The sequence below is a fragment of the Diospyros lotus genome, chromosome 8 (assembly GCF_014633365.1).
Source record: "Diospyros lotus cultivar Yz01 chromosome 8, ASM1463336v1, whole genome shotgun sequence".
NCBI lineage: Eukaryota > Viridiplantae > Streptophyta > Magnoliopsida > Ericales > Ebenaceae > Diospyros > Diospyros lotus.
This window is the reverse complement of record NC_068345.1, coordinates 42345278-42360065: the sequence shown is the minus strand read 5'-3', so window position 1 is coordinate 42360065 and position 14788 is coordinate 42345278. Positions and strand designations below refer to the sequence as shown.

Below are 14788 nucleotides of genomic sequence, written 5' to 3'. Positions count from 1 at the left end.
AGAAAGAGAAATCAGAGAGAGGATAACAGAATCTTTGATTGAATTCTTGAATACCTTTTACAGAAGAGAGAATAGGCTTATATAGCTTGGTCGTGAGTGCTGCCACAGAAGATCACTCCACCTCTAACAAACTATTTTGTCATGTTCTAGCATTTAGACACCTGGCAGATTCTGCCATAACAATCTTCCTAGCTGGAAAGTAAACCATAACAAACTATCTAGCTGGAAAGTAAATGCATACAAGAAAATAAAATACTAAGGTAGTACATATAGGTAATATCCGATTCTTAGCTCAAAATTTAACAGCTACAGCAGCCGTTTCCTGGTCTCATGACAACATGTTAGTTACTTCATTCATACAGCCTAGCTAAAGTTCCTTCGCATCACCTATTTTGTTAGTCAAGAAAAAAGATAATACTTGGAGAGTTTGTGTTGATTACTGTCAACTCAATTCTCACACCATTAAGAACAAATTTCCCATTTCCCTCATCGATGATTTGCTAGATGAGTTGGCAGGAGCCAAGGTTTTTTCCAAACTAGACCTCAAGTCCAAATACCATCAAATCCGGATGAAATCTACAAACATCCCACAAACAGCCTTTTGCACCCACCAAGGCTTGTATGAATTTGTTGTCATGCCCTTTGGGCTAACAAACGCTTCAGCCACCTTCCAAGCACTTATGAACCAAATCTTTGCCCCTTACCTTCGAAGGTTTATCCTAGTACTCTTTGACGATATCTTCATTTACAGCTCAAGCTTGGAACAACATCTAACCCACCTTAAAACCGCATTTGAGATCCTTAGAGCTAACCAATTGTATGTCAAGCTATCCAAATGTATTTTTGCCAAGAATGAGGTTGGATATTTGGGGCACATTATTTCAGGAGAGAGAGTCAAAATTGATCCCAATAAGGTCACAACAATGGTGGAATGGCCTAGGCTCCTATCGATGAGAGAGCTTAGAGGTTTTCTTGGGTTGACATGCTACTACTGAAAGTTCATCAGGTACTATGGAGTGATTAGTAGGTCTTTGACAAATCTTCTTAAGAAGGAGGGATTCCATTGAAACCCTCAAGCAAAGGCAGCTTTCTAGGCACTAAAGAAGGCCATGACACAAGCTCCTATACTAGCCCCCCAAACTTCACCAAACAATTTGTAGTAGAGACAGACGCTTGTGAGAAGGGAATTGGTGCAGTGTTAATGTAGGAGGGAAAACCTATAGCTTACATCAGCCAAGCCTTGGGTCCTGAGCACCTGGGACGGAGTGTGTACAATAAGGAATTACTGGCAGTGTTGAAGGCAGTGGAGACATTATCTAGAGGGCAACCCATTTGTGATTAAGACGGATCCTAAGAGCCTAAGGTTCTTGTCTCAACAAAGGTTGCAGTCCCAACTACAAAAGAAAGGGGTATCCAAGCTTATGGGGTTAGACAACACCATCCTCTACCGCAAGGGAAAGGAGAATGTGGTGGTAGATACCCTATCAAGAAGAAAGGACAATGAAGATGGGGGCCATTGTCATGCCATTATTGTAGTAGTGCTAGAATGGGTGAAGGAAGTGGTGTAGAGTTATGAACAGACAGAATGGGTGAAGGACTTGTTACCTAAATTGGCAATACAAACAACTGGAGTGCAAGGATACTCACTGTCCAATGGTCTCATCAGATTTCAGGGACGTTTGGTAGTAGGAGATGACAAGGAGTTAAAAGAGAAGATCTTGAAGTCCCTACACTGCTCAACCCTAGGGGGCCATTTAGGGATCAAGGCTACTTATCACAGGGTCAGACAACTATTCTTTTGGCCAAAATAGAAGAAGGATGATGTGGAATTTGTACTTGCATGTGAGATGTGCCAGAGGTGTAAACACGAGCACATGCCATACCCTAGCTTGCTACAACCCCTAGAAGTTCCAGAGCAAGCATGGGAAAGGGTTTCAATGGATTTTGTGGAGGGCTTACCTAAGTCTGAAGGTAAAGATGTGATATTGGTGAAAGTAGACAAGCCGACAAAATTCGGACATTTCCTCAGCCTTACGCACCCTTTCTTAGCCCAAGAGGTGGCTAGGGTGTTTTTGGATTCGGTGGTAAAGCTGCATGGGATTCCTAAGTCAATTGTATCTGATAGAGATAAAATTTTCACTAGCAATTTCTGACAGGAGCTGTTTAAGAAGTTGGGGGTGGGATTGCACATGTCAACTGCGTATCACCCTCAATTTGATGGCCAAATAGAGAGGGTAAATCAATGCTTAGAGGCTTATCTAAGGTGCATGTGTTTTACCAAACCATGGTTGGAACAGGTGGTTGTCACTGGCTCAATAGTGGTACAACTCCTGTTCCCATAGTGCAATCAAGAGGAGTCCCTTTGAAGCAATGTTTGGATACAAGCCTCCCCTCCTACCAGCTATAGCTAGTTGTTCTTCTAGCTTAGCAGTAATGGAGCAATACTTGCAGCCGAGAAAGGACATGCTCTCCATCCTTAAGAAGGAGCTAGCTAATGCACAAAATAGAATGAAGCAAGTAGCAGACATAATGAGGAGTGACAGAGCTTTTAAAGTAGGAGATAAGGTGTTCCTTAAGGTGAAAAGGTTCTTGCAACAACCTTTCACATCCACACCTATAACCAAGCTCAGTCCTAAGTATTTTCGGCCCTATGTCATTGAAGCCAAAGTGGGGAGGGTGGCTTACAAGCTAAGGATGCCTACAGGAATAAATGTACACTTGATGTTCCATGTTTCCATGCTCAAAAGATCCATTGAACTGGGTGCGGCCACGAGTCAGCAACTGCCAATCATGGAAGATGAACTGGCGAAAACCCTGGAGCCAAGGGCCATCCTAGATAAGAGGGTGGTTTACCAAGGAGCAATAACCCTAACCCAAGTTTTGGTCCAATGGTCACAACTACAACCTGACCATACTACTTGGGAATACCTTCCTAAACTGTTGAAGAAATTCCCATGAGCTACTAGTGTACTTTGAAGAATTCTTGAGGACAAGAACGGTTTTTGAAGGGTAGGGGAGTGTCACGACCTAAGGGTCTAATTGTAATTTTTTCCAAAATTTTAAACTGTAGAGCAGTAGCCCAACTGAATTTGTTAGTTTTAGTTTCCCCTTTCTACCCTTGGTATGGCTGTTACCGTAGGAGATAGCCTATATAAGGCTCAGATGCTTGAGGACAGGAATTCATGCATGACAATAACATTGAATTCTTTCCCTCCAAAATTCTCTCTCTCTCAATTCTCCCTCCAAATTCTCTCTCTCTCTCTATTTCTCTTTCTCCCTCCAAATTCTCTCTCTCTCTATTTCTCTTTCTCCCTCTTTCTATTCTCTTAATTGTTCTGAAAATTCAAGTCTCAATCGAGAGGCCTGACAACCTTGATTTCTCTTTTTAACCTTTGCTCAATAATCCTCTTCCATAGTTTCACTCCTTAGCTTGAACTCTTCGTAATTTCTACAATTTTAGACATCTCTTATATTCTTGTAATAGGCACTAGAGTACTCTGTCTCTATTTGTTATGCATCCGTTTTGATTTAACAATCATATTGAATAATTTGTTAATCATGTAGTATAGTTTTTATTTATTTTTTTAAAGAAAAAAATGAAGCATGGATGAATTAGCAACAAGTGCGCAAGTAGAGCCTTCAAAAAAATAATGGAAGGTGTTGAGTAACCACAGAACATAGGGAAGTGAGAGGGAGCTCAAATCATTATAAAAATAGATCTGTTGTTCTTGCATACATCAAATCCATTGTGAGAGAGGAATATGGAGGTACTTCACATGTGATCCTCCATGGCCCAACAAAGTAGAGAGCTGATTTTCACTTGGAGAGGTATTCTAGAATTATGGTCCTCATAGGCATTGATTAGTCATGTCAAGTGCTATAAGTTAGATGGGTCCACTAATTGAGGTCATTATGGATCATAGGTGGGTGCTCTAAATGAGCTTGTCTTGACACCTTTTGCTTTTCTTTTGGTAGCCTCACTCTCTCTCCCCTCCCCCTTTCTATGATGGTTAAGGTGTGGTTCCCTTGAGTTAGGATCTTGACAAAGCCTTGAAATCTAATCTTCAATCCATAAGGTCCACCAAGGTGGCGAGGATTGAGTTCCCAAACCCTATTGGAGGTTACAATGATAATCTCCTACACGAGCTAGTAGCTAACGAGCCTTCGAAGCAATAGATAACAAAAGGTAAGGCCTCAAGTTGAACTAATGGAAGGTGGAGCTCAATCTTAATGGCAACTTGATTCAAGACAAATGGTAACTTGTTCAAAGTTAGATGAAGAGCTCTAGAGTTACATTATATAGGCTCTTGTAAGTTCGTGAAACTTGCGTGTCAAGAATCAACTAAAAAAAATGCCTATGAAACTATCAAGAATCAACTAAAAGAAAACGTCTCCCACTTTGCGAGTTGGGCGAGAATCATCTTTATTACGCAACCTTATCCTTGTTTAACAAAGAGTGCGTTTCCACAACTCAAAACCACAACCATCTAGGCCTGCTGTCAAGAAACTTTTTAAATCTGTTTAGTTGGCCAATTTCTCCAATATGCCACAAGAGATTAAGCTGGTCTTTTTACTAGGTACTCAAGCCCTCCCAGACAATTAAGAAGCCTGATCTGGAAGCGAGACAACGCTCCTACAAAAATCATTTCAGCAACATCACCAAGAACTCAATCACTCATAATTCAGCACATGGTTATAGCCGTAGAGTTTATATCTTAAGCATGACTACATGGTGACCCCTAATAACCATTGTTTGGCACTAGATTGAACCTTGATCCTCACATTAAAATTAATTACAATCATAGGCCCAAAGTGTTTGTTATTAAATTTAGTTAGCAAGAACAGCCCGACCACATAACCTCCGAGCATATTACAAAAATGCTCCAACAAAGGACCACTTTCTTTTCATGACATGATCGGATAAAGGGCCACTGCTGTTTCCATGACATCTCACAGTGATTTCCCGAGAGACTTGTTCAGTTCAGATAAAACAGTGACGAATCCTTCTCATTTATTGATAAGCTTCCACCTCAACCTGCTTTCGGGAAACCTTGCAGATATTCTCCTCTTACCAAACAGGGATTAGGAAACTAATTTCCCAATCATGGCCTTCTATTTAAAACAAGTTAAGAATTTGTTCGGGTTGGACTTTTTTAAAGTCTAGAGTTCAAGTTAATTCACACCGCGCCTCACCCCCCCCCCCCCCCCCCCCCCCCAAAAAAAAAAAAGAAGCAAATAGAAGGTAAGTATTTCCTAAACTATATCACCAAGTACTCCGTTCGACTCAAACTTAACGAAAAAGCACAAAAAGAAAAAAGTAATAGGTCCTGAAACAGTAGACTGTTTATTTCTAAAATCGAACGAGGTACTAAATTGAAAACAGACCCAATTTTTGACTATCTATCTCTTAAAAGTAACGAAGAACCAAAAAAAGGAAATATAAAATTAAGCAAAACGAACGGCTTCCTTTTTGTTGGACAGAAAACAAAAATGCGGAACCAGTAGGCCAAAGAACCCTAATTCACCTTAATTTCCTCGACTTCTAGCAAGACCATGAATATGACGCCAGATGTAGATTTAGAAGGATAAGAAAACAAATTGAACGAAAATACGTCGCCAAACCACCATAAAACAGTTAGTCTATCACAACCTAACGTAATTGTGCACTTTATTCTGTTTGTCTAACAAAAGGAGGGGGGGGGGGGGGGGGGAAGGGGAAGGAAGGAGGTTGAGAGTAATGGCGGACCTTCAATAGTTTGATGAGGGCGTCTTTGGAGGTTGGAGGATTGTCCAGCTTCGTTCCTAACTCCTTCAGTTGGTGTTGGAGCTTCTGGGTCATCTTTACAGTTGCTTATGCGTGCTCTCTTTCTCGCACTATCACATATGGTCCGGCCGGGGAAGGAAAGAGGGTTTCGAACAAGGAGGCGAAATGTACTCCAAATTTTGGTGAAATTTAGATAAATATACTCTTTCTTGGGTCTTGACTTTGCTAGCGCATTATATTTACATTTATTTATATCTCCGTGGATTTTACTTTCGGTAAATTGTCCCAACGTCCTTGTATTTTTGGTTATTTGGCAGAAAAACCCTTATAAAATGACAATAATTGTAGTTTATGTTATGTTTTTCAAGTTCAAATTTAATAAATAAATAAATAGAAAAATATTCGTAAATCAATCACATCAGAGGATCAGGTGAGGTGTCTGGGAAAATACGGCGTCGTCTCAGTGAAGTTCATCTCCGCGATGAAAAAGCCTGGTAAAATGACGGACGGATAGAGCTCGGAAGGTATGGAAAATGCGCAGAGCGCCGTCGATGATCGCAAGCAAGGCAACGAAGACGCTGGCCCCGGGTCCGAAAAGCTGTTGCCGCCTATGTCGAAGAACGCGCAGAAGAAGCTGCTGAAGCAGCAGAGGTTCGAAGCGAAGAAAGCCGAGAAGAAAGCGGCCATGAAAGAGCACAAGAAAAAGGAGACCGAGAGGAAGCGCAAAGAGTGGGAGGAGATGCTCTCGAGCGTCCCCGAAGAGGAGAGATCAAGGCTGATCGAATCCAGGAAGGGCCTGCGCAAGGAGAGGATGGATCAGAGGTCAGACCAACGGCAGAACAAGATCCAGAGGCTTACCGCTGCAAAACTCCACGGTCACAACTTCGTCCTCGATCTCGAATTCTCCCATCTCATGACCCCTTCCGAGATTCACAGCCTCGTTCAACAGGTCTCCTCCATCTCACCACCCATTGATTCCATGCCCCCTCCTACTCTCCTCTACATTTTCTGCTTTCGTTTCCTTCGCCTTAATTTTAACATCAATTACTCATTGCACTTAACTTGCCTATACAAGGCCATGATTGTGACACATGGATGATGCTCAGTGTAGCAAAGGACGTCTCTTTTTTCTTCTTTCTTTTAAATTTATTTGGCTTGAAGTTTGTTTTATTCTTTGCCTAGCCAAGTAAAAACTAGGTCTTCCTGTACATTGAGGGAGCAGGGATGGTGAAGTCAAATCCTTCTGAGTCATTCGGGGTCTAGTAAATTCTGAAATTTCTGGAGTCGGTCAGCTAATTGTTGGCTATTGATCAATTACTTGATTAACAAATCTTATTATTATTATTCTTTGATTTTTTTTAATTTGGGGATTTAGTTTCCTCATAATTATCACTACCTTGTTTGGAAGTTCAAATGTACTAATAATAATGAATGAAAACCTCCAGATTATGTATTGCTATGCAGTAAATGGTAGATGCAGTTCCCCCTGCCATCTCTGGTTAACTGGTTGCCAGGGAGAAATGGATATCCAATTGAAAAGGCTTCCTGGGTTTGATAATTGGATAATAGAGAAGGAGATCCGGCCCTATTTTGAAGCCTTTCAAGAACGCAAGGAACATCTGGTCTATCTCACGGCAGATTCAGAAACTGTGCTGGATGAACTCGATCCAATGAAGATATACATTGTTGGTGGGTTGGTGGATCGAAACAGGTGGAAAGGGATAACAATGAATAAAGCAAGAGAGCAGGGGATTCAAACTGCTAAACTGCCAATAGGTAGTTACTTGAAGATGTCCGGCTCCCAGGTATGATTGATTTTGCTACTCATTCTTTTTTCCTCTTCCTGTTGTAACTTCTTTATTCTGGTTAAGATATGATTTAGTCTTGGGACAAAACTCAATTTCGTGCATGCATTGGGTGTTGATTCTCATCTTTGCTCTCCCTTCCTTTTTAATAAACAAATCATTATATAACACAAAAAGCCTTGAAAGGGGTGAATCCTACAACAACATACCAAGCCTTTATCCCTCTATGTGGGAAAAGGTGTGATTCCTATTCAAAAAATATAGGGAATAGTGAGGTCACACTATTCCCAACCAAGAACTAAAAGATTATCAACAACCTGCACAAAAGAGGATAGATAAAAAGAAGATTCCCTCTTCAACCGAGAGAGAAGGGAAGAAACAACATTATCCTTCGAACAGAAAATAGAAGTCTCCAAACCCTTAAAGATGTCCTTTTTCTTTGACGTTGATGAAATTCCTTGAACCTGTTATCAAATTCTTAGAATTCCTTGGAGCATTTGAAGTTTGAAGGGATTAATGTGATTCATTAAACTTTTTGTTAAATTTGAGAAAGAGTAATTAAAAAATTGCACTTTGGAAATTAGTGATTAAACCTGTTGTCCATGTGGCAAGTAAAAAGATAAAAACTGACGTTTTACAAAAACTCTCTTATTTAAGAGTGTTCATTGGGAGAGTTTACAGGATTAATGAGGTTAACTGAATTTATTAAAAAAATTGAATATTTGAAGGGAACATAAATATATGTTCAAATGATATAATCAAAGAACAGAAAGTCAAACATCATAGAAGGAATGGACAATAAAATCTTCTCTGTAATGATGGGTGCAAGACCCATATGTCCTTGGCTAGTCAAGGGATAAGTCATTCAATAAACCGTGAAAAGCCGTCCTGGAGTCAATTTTCTAGTAATAAAAACTGTCTAAGGGACTGGGACAGGCTGCATCCATCAGAAAAGATGGAGAATCATTCACTAATGTCACCCCCTTGACAGAGGGAGTGGCAAACAAATTCAGAATAGACTCCCTTAGGCCAGAGAGAAGTGAGGGTTGTTTTGATATTTTCCCCAGTCTAGACTCAGGAAATGGAGACGTCCCCATAATTTTAACCAAAACTAGTCCTGTTGACGGGAGTGAGGGGAAGATGGGCGTGTGGAAAACAGCAAATGGATTCGATAGAATTTTGTTCTATTTTGATTTGAATTTTATTGACCAGAGGAGGGTCTGAGGAGATTGTCTTTCTGGCTTTACTTCCCTCGGGTACTTTACTGTTGTTGTTCATGTTTCTTTCTTATCTGTTCTCTCTGAGAAGAGAATATGCTGATATGAATTATGGATGTGAGTGGTTAATCTCAACTTCATGTAGTTAATCACAAGTGCTTGTAATGAATTTAGATTTTGATTGTTTCCATTTTCCAGTCATGAAAATGTGAGAGTTACACTGTCTAGAAGTTGTCATCTTGACGTCTGTTCAGTAGACAGAGCAGCTGTAGTAGCCTCAACCTTCTATTTTCGTCTACTAGAAAGGTCCATAAATTGGTTAAGTAACAAGAAGAGAACAATAACACCAAGTCATAATCCCACTAGATTGGCTAGGCTACATGGATTCTAGCTTGCCAATCGTTTTCATAAATATGTAAAGACAGTACAAATAAAATGTGGGACATCATGTTTCATGATAAATGTGACATTAGGAATTTAAGAGGTTTAAGTTTGATTCTTAGAAAGTCAATATAAAATCCTGTTTAAAAAAAAAACTTTGTTCTTTTCTCTCTGAATATGAATATTTTGTATTGCCCATTGTAATGCAGGTCCTCACTGTGAATCAAGTAATAGAAATATTGCTGAAGTTCTTGGAAACAAGGGACTGGAAGACTTCATTCTTTATGGTGATCCCTCAAAGAAAAAGATGTGAAGATAATTCAGAAGCGCTCCAAGGAGATTCACACCAGGAAGAGAACGAACGGACTACTGATCAACTCGATAGGAAGAGGACGTGCATTGAATCCCCGCCTCATTGCTAAAGCATTTGCTGAGCTTCAATCTCTTCTTAGGGGTGGTGGTGGGTCACAAGGCAGATTTTTTCCTTTCTTTCTGTTTAAAGTTTATTCGCACCTTGCAGATGTAGTTTGTTCATTTGATTTTCCTCTCTTTTCTTTTTAACCCTCCACCCTTCATAGAGGGCATTGCATTAACTCGGGAACTCGATGGTGTTACGGGGGGTGAATTGAACAACACGGTGCTTCTGCTATTTGTGATTTGGCTGCACATTTTGCTGCAGTATTAGCTGCCCCGCTATGCTTGAAACAAGATTAAGAACATAGTCAAACCATTACCAACTAGATAGAAAGATTTCCCTTACTGTTTCTTTTTGCTGCTCCCCTTCATCAGCCACATTTGCTTTAGCATTCTGTTCTTAGGTTGTCAAAAGTTTAGTCCCTCTGTTTCTATCTTTAATTTTTTTTCGTATTTTTTAAAGTTGTATATAAAAGATGTACATTGTTGTTTAATTGGGTGTTTTCCTTTTTCAGAAAATGGTAACTATTTCCATTATCTCGACAAGAATTTTGATTAATCTGTAAATTAATTTGTAAACAAATCATTGTTCCCACCGGTCAAAGATATTTCTAAAAGTGTGTTTGATAGCACACATTTTTCATAAAAAATATTTAATCATGTATAATTATTACACATATTTTTTATAGAAATAATCAAACACTTTTAATTTTTTTATAAAAAATGTGTATAGTACAAGTATTTTAAAATTTCTTTTCATGAAATTCATTTTTTAAGGAGATGATATAGTTTTTATTTTTAGGCAATCATTACTTAAAATTAAATCTTAGGTAATGCTAAGATTTGCTTAAATTGCATTAACTCTTTTTGTGTTTCTAAAAATTAAACTTGTAGTTAATATAACGTCTATGTTGACCATCTTGGTCTTTTTTGACGATAGACATAAACCACTAACAAACGATGCTCAGGTATCTTTTGGCCCCGTTTGTTGCAGTTTAATTAAAGAAATTATAGTTTATAGCTTCTTAGATTATAGCTTCTAAAACTTAGAATAAGTTGTGAACCTGTTTGCTGCAGCTTCTTATAAGTTATAGTTAAGTAGTTATGGTGTTTGATACCATAAGCTGTAAAATAACTTATTTTTGTATAATTGTCCATAATACCTTTAGTAGTTATAGAATGATAATTTAAAAATTAATTAATGTATATGTATAAGTTTCAAGTGTTATAAAAAAATTAATTAAAGTATAGAGAGAGAAGAAGATGACGAGAGAGATGAAGAGATTTGAAAATGGAGATGGCGGTGGAAAAGAAAAACCCATGATTGCGTAGACAAGAGAATAATTCTTTACTAAAAATAAGGGCAAAATTGTCATAAAAATATAATTATTTAAGCAGAAGTTGTAAAAGCTGAGATACCCCAGATTTGAAAAAGCCAACTTCTACCCCTTCTAAAAGCTAGTAGAAACTATAAGTTATAATTCTATAAGCTAAAACAAACATTACATCCCAACTTTTTTGAAGTTAGAAGCTAGAAGTTACAGTTTTTAAGCTGCAACAAACAGGGCCTTTATCTCTCTACCTCTTTATCGCATGATAAGACTTCATTAGAAAACTCCATTGTGTGAAGTCGGGATTGATTGGAAACTAATTGGTAACATTAATGGATTTTCAATTGTTGTTGTTTAGATATAATAATGGATTATTTTGAATTGAAATGTTATCGTCAAATTGTATGAATTTATAAAAAAAGAAAAAAATAATCAGATAGCGTGGGGAGTAGGGTTGACAATGGTTCGGTTTAGTTTCGATTTTTGCTAAAACTATAAGCAAACCAAACTTAAAATACTAAAACTAAAACCAAACCATTAACCCATTGGTTTTAAAAATTAAAAACCATAACCAAACCATTCGATTTCGATTTTAACAATGATTTTTTTTAATTTGATCCATACAACAAATAAAGACAAACTCTTGCAAATAGCATTCATAAGAACTTGTTGATTTGCATGCACTACATTATGCCTTTCACAGTTGTGACAACTAACAATAACATTATGCAAACATATATCTAACTATTAGATGAAAATCCTAACATTAACCCCATGCTTTGGCTTCAAATTGACAGTGCCTCCTAAATTGCAATAATTTAATTTATTTATACATCTAAGTGACAAACACAAACACACCCCACAATATATATTAATATTTGATCAAAAAAATCGATACAAGCGTGGAGGAAGGAAACAAAAAGTTCGACCTTCCAATTCATTGCAGTAAGGGGAAAAAGAACCAAAACAGAGGAGTAAAGAAAGAAATAGCAAACACAAACACATTCTTAAACATTACAGATTTACATAAAAATATATAATGGAAGTTAGATTTAGATTTAGGCATTTGCGCATCAATCAAACCAAAATAATAAATCAAGTCAGAAACCCTAATTTGTGAGTTGCCGAGAGAGAGGGAGACCTTGCTGTCAGCGTACAGAGATAAATTGCATAAGACAATTCAAGTGTGATGCTAAAAAAATGAAGGTCCATGACTCCCGACTCGCTTGGTCGACGTTTCTTGTGTTTTGATTATTGCTCTCAAAACTGTATTTGTATTACAGAAAGGGCGAGGGAGGGCGAGATAGGTAACGAGCAAGAGCGAGGGCTAGTAGCCGAGGGCGAGCAACAAAATGGATCGAGAGAGAAATGGAGAGGGATAAGGGTTTGCTGTTGTTTATAGGAGGGGGTGGAGTGAGAGCAAGAAAGAGGCAGAGAGCGAGGGCGAGCATGAGAAATAGGGGTTGAGCCCTAGCGAGAGCAAGAGAGAGCTAGCGAGGAAGAGCGAGAGGGAGAGCTAGAGCAAGACTGCAATAAAGAGGTAGAGAGTGAGCGTAAGCGTGAGTGGGCGGGCAAGATAGAGGAGGCAGAGAGCGAGAGGTAGCGAGGGTGAGAGAGAGCGAGAGTGAGGTTGAGAAAGGAAGAAGAAGAGAAGGGTTTGCAAGTGGGATGGGTTTAGGGCTAGGTTTGGCAGCCGCCCCTCTAATATATAATATAATATATATATATTTATATATTTAGTTTGGTTTGGTTTGGTTACCCACATAACGGTTTGGGTTTTGGTTTGGTTTTAGTGAAAACCATAACAAAACCATACCCATTGAAACAGTGTTCGATTTTTCTCCAAACCAAATCATTACCTAGACAAAACGGTTTTTAACTGCATTGACCGATTCGGTTTTCCACGGTTTCGGTTACAATTGCCATCTCTAGTGGGGAGATCCCTGCGCAAACATTTCAATACTTAAGTCAGACATTGAATATGATGAAAGAAAATATATTAAAACTAATATCGGAGACATTGTATATTTTTAGGAATAAATATCTTCTTATTTATAGAGAAATATAAAATGATCTAAAATATAACAAAATTAGAATTCTTTGTAGATAACGCTTGTCTTGATTAATCATAGTCTGACTAAGATTAGAATTATTATAGATAACATCTATTTTTTATATATGATTGTTTATCCTAATATTCCGAAATCATTTTAGAATTTGAATTTTTTTATGAATAATTGATTATCTTCTTAGATAAATTTTTGAATGTCGAAGTTATCTAGTTTACGCATTTGTGTGAGATTTCCCGTATATGAGAATTTTACGTCTTTTAGTCCAAAAAAATATTTAAGATTTTTAATGAACTTTTATTCATGACGTAACACTAATAAAATTTTATTATAAATACACTCTCTCTTGAACCCTGGGTTCAAACACAAAAATGGTTGGAAAGCTAGTGAGAATTGAACCCAAAAGGGGATCGTGGTGGTGGGATTTATTTTTATGTTTTTTTTACTCTTTTTTATACTTAAATTGAAAGAAAAAATGAGAAAATTTACAAAAAAAAAAATAAAATTAACAAATAGCAGGGCGGGGGGGGGGGGGAAAGTATTTTATAATAATAAAACTCAAAAGAGAAATATGTGCTAATTTTAAAAACACAACAACTATGAAAAAATTAAATAAGTCTCAAAAGTGATTAATAAGATTTTCTCTTTATTTCAATCTTTATGTATTTGCCTCTCTATTCACATGATGAGTATTGAGTTAAGTAGTTAATCATAGATAAAATTGATTAGTGAACAGTGAACAAAATTTGATGTAACCAATTCTATTCTATTCTATATAATAATAATGAGACTAATACTACTTCTCTTCTTCTTTTGTTGCTCCTCTCTCCCTCCTTATTTGTGATTAATTATTAATTAATATATTTGATTTGATACCCAAAATTTAAAAATCAATTAAAATTATTTTATCTTTGATAAAAAAAATTATAATTTTTTTAATCTTTACCCATCGACAATGTTTTTAGAATTCTAAAAAGGGACAAGATTAGTAAAACACATGCTATTTTAGAAAAAATAAAAACTAAATACAAATTGAAATAAAAATTAAAAACAAATACATAAAAGTTGATAACAAATTCAGCTCCTTTACCCGTTAGGCTCAATAGTACTGCGCGTGTCGCCAAGGCCCAACCCAAGGGTCAGACCTCGCCCAACTGGGCTTTGTAATTTTTTTAAAAAAATAAATAAATATATAATATTTACTTTTAACTAAAATTTCAAAACCATTTGATTATCTACTTAAAATTTCAAATGCATTTATATTTATATATATTGTTACATAAATAAATTTTAAAATTTACGTTTATAACATTTTTCCAATGTATTTTTACTTACATACATTGTTAATGAAATCATTAATTAATGTTACATATAATACGCCCTAGCTAATAAGAAATAAAAGGTAACAATATTTAGAACATAAAATAATGTTATCTATAAAATTAAATTAAATATAATTTTTTATTGCTTTTGACACTAAAATATTTTTATATTTGGAGTTTCCAAATGATATTAAGTAATAAAAATTTTTGGATTTTTAACTTGTTAACTAAATCCATGATGCATCTTTTAAGATGATGAACCATTGCATGGCGATGACAATGGGGGGGTGTTCTTTTTATCTTGATCATGGGATTCTAACTTGTTTGTTTTATATCTAAAATATTTTTATTTTTAACTTGTTTGTTTTATATCTAAATGCATCGCATGTGCGATGCAAACCCAATTAAAGCTTGTGATTAAGTAGAGCTAGCTCGAAGCCTAATTCATTAAAGGAAGGAAAATTACTACACATGCATCCCCGGTC

At 36.9% G+C, this 14788-nt stretch overlaps 2 protein-coding genes across 3 annotated transcripts in view; one reads left to right on the top strand and one right to left on the bottom strand.

Annotated features, from left to right (window-relative positions):
• Positions 1–5953, bottom strand: part of LOC127808435 (sister chromatid cohesion protein PDS5 homolog A) — a 36755-nt gene extending 30802 nt beyond the window's left edge. The window contains exon 1 of one of the 2 annotated variants that reach the window (XM_052346972.1): positions 5747–5953. In XM_052346972.1, coding sequence (XP_052202932.1) covers positions 5747–5839 — 93 coding nt within the window. In that variant the 5' untranslated portion in view covers positions 5840–5953. The remainder of the gene's footprint in view (positions 1–5746) is intronic. The other variant, XM_052346970.1, reaches the window with a different exon arrangement.
• A 265-nt stretch (positions 5954–6218) lies between these two features.
• On the top strand, positions 6219–9894 carry LOC127808436 (tRNA (guanine(9)-N1)-methyltransferase). Its single transcript, XM_052346973.1, has 3 exons — positions 6219–6713; positions 7210–7569; positions 9377–9894. Exons 1-3 carry the CDS (start codon positions 6291–6293, stop codon positions 9587–9589), a joined length of 996 nt encoding a protein of 331 aa, XP_052202933.1. The 5' UTR covers positions 6219–6290; the 3' UTR covers positions 9590–9894.
• The last annotated feature ends 4894 nt before the right edge of the window (positions 9895–14788 follow it).